The sequence below is a fragment of the Sinocyclocheilus rhinocerous genome, unplaced genomic scaffold (assembly GCF_001515625.1).
Source record: "Sinocyclocheilus rhinocerous isolate Xijiao unplaced genomic scaffold, SAMN03320098_v1.1 scaffold3283, whole genome shotgun sequence".
NCBI classification, from domain to species: domain Eukaryota; kingdom Metazoa; phylum Chordata; class Actinopteri; order Cypriniformes; family Cyprinidae; genus Sinocyclocheilus; species Sinocyclocheilus rhinocerous.
Window position 1 is genome coordinate 264,568 of NW_015650698.1, and position 6,986 is coordinate 271,553.

The 6,986-nt window shown below is 38.2% G+C and overlaps 1 protein-coding gene across 1 annotated transcript in view; it reads right to left on the reverse strand.

Annotated features, from left to right (window-relative positions):
• Positions 1-6,986, reverse strand: part of fhod3a (formin homology 2 domain containing 3a) — a 55,842-nt gene that overhangs the window by 16,983 nt on the left and 31,873 nt on the right. The window contains exons 9-15 of the mRNA XM_016517496.1: positions 6,708-6,851; positions 6,406-6,629; positions 3,778-3,831; positions 3,162-3,296; positions 3,010-3,060; positions 2,287-2,477; positions 252-578 (exon numbers count right to left, since the gene is read on the reverse strand). Coding sequence (XP_016372982.1) covers positions 252-578; positions 2,287-2,477; positions 3,010-3,060; positions 3,162-3,296; positions 3,778-3,831; positions 6,406-6,629; positions 6,708-6,851 — 1,126 coding nt within the window. The remainder of the gene's footprint in view (positions 1-251; positions 579-2,286; positions 2,478-3,009; positions 3,061-3,161; positions 3,297-3,777; positions 3,832-6,405; positions 6,630-6,707; positions 6,852-6,986) is intronic.

Here is a 6,986-nt window from a genome sequence, read left to right on the forward strand (position 1 = left end):
CACACACACACACAATCATTCTGTATTATATTCAATATAATACAAATATTTATTTTGTTAGATATAATAATATTTAATATTTATTTATATTAAAATACATTTATTTATAGGGTTTATTTATAGTTGAAGCAATAATTTTTATTTTTTATAGTTTTATTCAAGGACACATTTCCATAACATTATAAACATATAATATTTTCAGTATAATAATAATTCTCCATATTGTTTGATTTAGTAATCATTACTCTCACCTGTCTCTGCGCCGCCTGCATTGAGTCCATCTTCTCTTTCCAGTGTGCTGCTGGCTGAGGATATACTGGAGGCGGAGCAGTTGTCCTTCTCGTTCACTTCTTCGTTCTGTCGTTCTTTATCACTCAAGATGCCACTGTCCTCCGCTTCTCCATCCGGCGCTTCCCGTTCAGACCCCTCCTCTTCCTCTTCCGCCCGCTCCTCGGCTCCGCCCACTTCCTGTTCAGCATGTATCTCCTCCACTTCCTCTTCCTGTTCTTCTCTGGCTTCTGCGTCTGTCTCCTCAGGTTCTAGATTGGCCTCCACGTCCGGTTCTAGATCATTAGTGTCTGTGGAGAAGGCGGCAGAGACTTAAACTTGGCATATTCAGAATAACACACTACGGCTCACAAGATTGGAATAATTAAGAATTTTCTTTATGTTTCTGAGTCTCTTCTGCTCACCAAGGCTGCATTTATTTGATCAAAAATACAGTAAAAATTGTGAAATATTATTACAATTTAAAACAGCTGTTTTCTATGTGAATATCTGTTAAACTGTAATTTATTTCTGTGATCAAAGCTGTATTTTCAGCATCATTACTCCAGTCTTCAGTGTCACATGATCTTCAGAAATCAGAAACTGCTGAGCAGAAGAGACCAGTATATAGTGTGTATAGTGTGCTTGTAATCGGTTTCAGCATCGCCCTGCACTAATAATGTCCCTCAGATGACGGGCTCTGTAAGGGCCTCTGTGGCCCCGTCTGCAGGCCCCTCACGGATATGAACAGGAAACACACCTGTTTGTGTCAGCACTACACCAAACACACACACACACACACACACACACACACACCTCCTCTGAGAAATAACACACAGCCTGTTTCAGAGCGAGCGAGTGTGTGTGTGTGTGTGTGTGAGTGTGTGTGCGTGTGTGTGTGAGTGTATGTGTGTGTGTGTGTGTGTGTGTGTGTGTGTGTGTGAGGTGATCGAGAGGTCACCGTGTCAGCGCTCATGACTGAGTCCTTTTAAACAGTCAAACAAAGGCACACTGACTTCAGAACAGTTGTTTTTGCTTTGCTTTTTCCAAACACGTTAAAGACTCGACCGGACATGTGCTGCTCTAATCATCACACCTTAAACCTATGATGACTTTCAGATACATATCTACATTATTCTGTGCTGTTATGAGTTTATTATTTATATTTTTATATCAAGTACTGCAGGTAGAACAAATTATTGTCTGTTTGTTTTATATGTTTATTTAACTTAATATATGCATATATGCACAGTTTATTTTTATTTTCATATTTTGGATTTTTCATATTTAATGTAATTTATATTACACACACACACACACACATACACAATTTTAAAAGTATTTTATATATAATTTTTTTAATTTTTCATATTAATATAATTTGTATATTTAACAATATATGCATATTTAATTGCATATTATTTTATATATAATAATGTTTAATTTTAATATAGTAATTTTGATTAACTTTAAATTTTAGTTTATTTAGTTGATATATATATAACTATAATTTCAAGTAAATATGTGTGTGTTTATATATAGAGAGAGAGACTTTCACTACTAAAAAGTTAATAAAGTAAAAAATAAAGTAACAAAATATATTTTATATACCATAATTTAAAGAAAATATATTTATGTGTGTTTATATATATATGTATGTGGTCTTTCACTACTAAGAAGTTAATAAAATAAAAATAAAAATATAACAAAATATAATTTATTATAACCCCTAGAAGAATCAAGCGTCACGCGTGGCACATGTCTAAATCATTGCGTGTTGAACGTGCAAAATTCATGGTCCTGTGAAACACATTTCATCATGATAAACATCCATGACATCCTAAAAACAATCAGCTCTGACATGAATCCAAACTCCTTTAGTGATTAAAACTAGACGGACGGGTCACCGGTTACTATTTGTGTGTTTACTGCATTTACTGCACATTTTTCTCTCTGAAATAATATTACACGATCGCTTGCCTTCAGTGATTATATTGAGCGTCTGTCAGGTGGATTTACCTGGTTCAGAGGGCGGGTACGACGTGATGGGCGTGTCCTGCTCGTCCTGTGATGTCACAGAGGAGGGCGTGGCACTGCGGGATGATTGACAGGTGTCCGTCGGGCTCAGAGTGAGGCTGAGACCTCGAGCCGCTGAACGCATTCGCTCTCGCTCGAACTCCTCCGCCGCCAGTCGCTCGGCCGTCCGAAACCTGACACACACATTCATCAAACACACTGAGTCTCGTCTGGTCTGCTTCCTCCTCTTTTCTCAGCCGAGGCTCTCTTTCGTTGTGAAGGCTGCATTCTCATGCAGCGTGTTTTCAGTCAAACGCAATGGGAATGTTTGGAGGCGAGAGGAGGAGGAAAAATGTGTTTGGATTTGAGGAAAAGTGGGTTAAAAAAGGTTGAGGAGGGAAATCACACACACACACACACACACACACACAAACACACTCTCTCTGTCTCTCTCACACACACACACTCGCACGCACGCACGCACGCACTCACACACGTTTACTTAGCTATCTAAATGGGGACATTCCATAGGCGTAATGGTTTTTCTACTGTACAAACTGTATTTTCTATCACCCTACACCAACTCTACACCTAAACCTACCCCTCACAGGAAACTTTATGGGTGGTTGCTAGGGTGTTTTGAGCAGTTTCTAGGGTTTGACCCTCAATTCTCCATGAAATTACTGACTAAATATGACTGGTCAACTAGTCAGTGAATAAACTCACCTCTCCTCTCGAGCGTGTCTGGCCTCCTCCATGTTCGACACATAGTCCCGACTGCACACACACACACACACACACACACAGGAGGATCAGATCAGGTGATCTGCACATGGTAACTCTGTGTGTAAGTGAGGCGAGAGGCTGTAATGCTGAACCTGTGTCGGTTGCGCTCCTCTCTCTCGATGCGCTGCAGTCGCTCCTCTCGCTCCACGCGCCGTCTCTCTCTCTCCGCCGCCAGAGACTCCTGATGCTGCCGGTACGAGGACGACAGCAGGCCGCCCAGAGCAGGCCTGACACACAACAACCATATTACTGTGCATTGTCTATTTAACTTAATATTTCAATAATTTAACAACATATGGAGATCGAATGTTCATGCTCACATGACATTCAACATGCACAATTTATTTAATACTATTTTAGTAAGTGTTTTGTTTTATTTGTATTTCAAAATTATCAAAATTTATTTTATTTCACATTTTTTGAATTAGTTATTTCCTTTTTATTAACTCATGAATGCCCTGAAGTTCCCTCACAAACTTTGCAACACTGACAGTTATTGAACTAAACTGAATCAACATTGAACTAAATGATGCAAAATAAATATTTATAACAAAAATGTAATAATTATAATATTATAATAATATGTATAAATGTCACTATTGTTTTCTGTAGGGCTGCTTTACAGCTGAAATTGAACGAGTTTCATAATTGATGAATTGTTATGTTTTGCTTAGAATCAGTCTGTATTGTATAAAGCGCTGAGCTCACCTGTCACTGTGTTGTTTGGCTGGTGTGGATGAAGAGCTTACAGCAGAAAACGACCTGCGAGAAACGACACACGGACAGAGCGGGTGTTAACGAAGTCACGTGATCCCTGAAACCGCTGTGACGTCAGACGCTGTTCACCTAAAGCTTAAACATCAACATCACAACCATAACGTGACGCATTCATACTGCAGTCAGGATATCAGGTGCCCAGTGAATCAGTGAGGAGTGAATCAGCAGGTAAACTCTGGCTGGCCTCGGTGGGGTCAGAGACACGCGTGAGCAGGTGCATCATGGGATACGCGCAGCTGAAGCGTCTACCTGCTGCTCTTCTGAGCCGCGTTCTCCTCCTGCTCCTCCAGATCGTAGGAGAACAGGAAGAAGGGCGAGTGCATCAGGTACGGCAGGTGGGCGGAGCCTCGCAGCGGAGGGCTGATCTCATTGGACGGCGGCACGCTGACGGACGAGCGGCGGTGTGCCAGCAGACTGGCCAGGAGCGACGGGTGGGCGGAGTCAGGAGGGGGCGGGGCCTCTGTGGCCTTCCTCTGCTCCTCCTCCTCAGGTGTGTGTTTGCTGCTGTGATCTGATGTGCTGAAGAACAGCATCATGGGTAAAATACACAGGGACTTGTGTTTGCTTTCTGTTGTACGCTCCTCTGAAGTACAGACTGAACGGATTGTCAACACATCCCACCGCTGTACGGCCAGATGAGACGCAAACTACGGTTTCTCGACTGGATAACCAGTCTCGCTAGTAAAGTTTTGATGGATGAAGACTGCAATCAAGGTAAAGACGATTGCGGTGGCGTACAGGAGTCGTACAGTACAGTAAGCACACGTGAGTCAGTTATAATAATGCGTGTATGAGTGCTCTTGACGCACCGATCGCACATTGTATTTATGCACAGGCACAGACATTTCCGTACATTCACGTTGTTTCCACACACATTCACGATAATGTTTTTATTTGTCATGTTTATGTTGCTGTGTTTAGTTATTCTGAATGGATCCGTGTACTGTAGTAGATATATGCAGTCAGCAGGCGGTTGGTAAAGTTTTTTTTTTGGCATCTCCATGTGGTGCTGTTCATTATGTTAAGGTATTATTTTAACAATAATAGTCCTGTGAAATCTGTTTTATTTTGTCCTAAATTATGTATATATATTCCATTTTAATTTTTCTGGATTCCAATTTAATTGATTAAATAAATTGTAGTCAAATGAAAAATAAAAAACATATCTAAAAATTTTATTCATAAAACTTTTACAATTTATTAAATTATTTAAAATTTAACAAAAACAAAAATCTATGAAATCTCTTATTTTTTCCCGAATTCTGTGATTTCTGTTTTAATTTGTCTGAATTCCATTTTAATTGCTTAATTAAACTGTAATCAAAGTAAAACCAGGAAACCTTGTCTAAACAATTGAATTCATAAAGCGTTAAATATTTATTAACTTATTGCAATTTTAACAATAAAAGAGCCCTATGAAATCTATTTTATTTTTTCCAAAATTGTTTTCCATTAATATTTTTTCCAGATTCCATTTTAATTTATTAAATAAATTAAATAAATAGTTATCAATATAAAAATTAAAAAGTCTAAACAACTGAATTCAACCATGTAATAATAATAATAATAATTTAATTTTTTTCTACAAAAAAAATTATATGTTTTCCATTAAAATTTTCTGGATTCCATTTAAATTTATTAATTAAATTCAAAATAAAATCAAATCAAAAACCTTGTCTAAACAAGTTAATTCATAAAACTTCAACAAATTTAACAATAATACAGCCCTGTGAAATCTGTTTTATTTTTTCCCAAAATTCTGTTTTCCATAATTTTTTTCCCAGATTCCATTTTAATTTATTAATTAAGTTGTTATCAATACAAAAATAAAACAAGTTTAAACAACTGAATTCATAAAATGTTAACAATTTATTAATTTATTAAAATAATAATAATAATAATAATAATTGAATTATTTTCCGCAAAAAAAAAATCCATTTACCGGTAAATTTTTCTGGATTCCATTTCAATTTATTAATTTCACTTCATCACAAACCATGTGTAAACAAATTTATTAAAATTTTAACAATAATACAGTCCTGTGAAATCTGTTTCATTTTGTCCTAAATTACGTATATATTCCATTAAAATTTTTCTGGATTCCATTTTAATTGATTAATTATATTGTAATCAAATTAAAAATAAAAAACATGTCTAAAAATTGAATTCATAAACTTTTACAATTTATAAAATTATTTAAATTTTAACAAAAAAAAAAAGCCTATGATATGTCTTATTTTTTCCCAAATTCTGTCTTTTCTGTTTAAATTTTTCTGCATTTTGTATTTTAGGTTTAAAAGTAATTTATCATCTAAAATAGCAGTAATAAAATAAATTCATTAATTTACCTATTTACTTTTGATTTATTACTCCAAAATATTCCAAATTCTATGATATTCTGCGCTATAAATACCATTTTTATGACTGGATTCCACTATTCCATAAATAAGTCCACTTTAATTAGACTGAACTCTTAAGACTGAAATCTTTTGCTGGCTATTTGGAACAGTGTTGTCTAGTGAGTCGTCTCACCAGGTGACGGTGTGTTACGCGTCTCACCTCTCGTCGAGTTCCTGTCCATTAAACGGCTGGAAGTTAGCGCGGTGTGGGGAGGCGGGGCTGAGTGGGGAGGCGTGGCCTGATCTGCCCAATGAATGCCTGAGGCTGCGGCGTCTCTCCAAGCCCCGCCTCTCTGCTCCGCCCACGCTGGAGTGGCGTCTGTCCCGCCGGCCGGAGGACGGAGGCAAAGCATCCTCATCGCCGTCCTCGTGCCGAAGAGTCACCTGCAGGAAGGAGGACGCGATCAGAACCGAGAGATTGGATCAGACATCAGTCAGACAGCAGACCTGAATCTGTCAGACCTCATAGATGTTGAGCTGCTCCAGCAGGTCCAGATCGGTTCCCTTCCGACCCAGATAACGCTGCGACACGCTCTCTATTCCCTGCTCCTCCAGAACATCCACCGTATCATAGAACGAGTCTTGATCGGGCAGCGCCGCCAGCGTCTGACGCACCGAGAGAGAGAGAGAGAGAGAGAGAGAGAGTGTGAGTGTGTGTGAGAAAGTGTGTGTGTGTAAGTCTGAGTGAGTGTGTGTGAGTGTGTGTGTGTGTGTGTGTGAGTGAAAGTGTGTGTGAGTGAG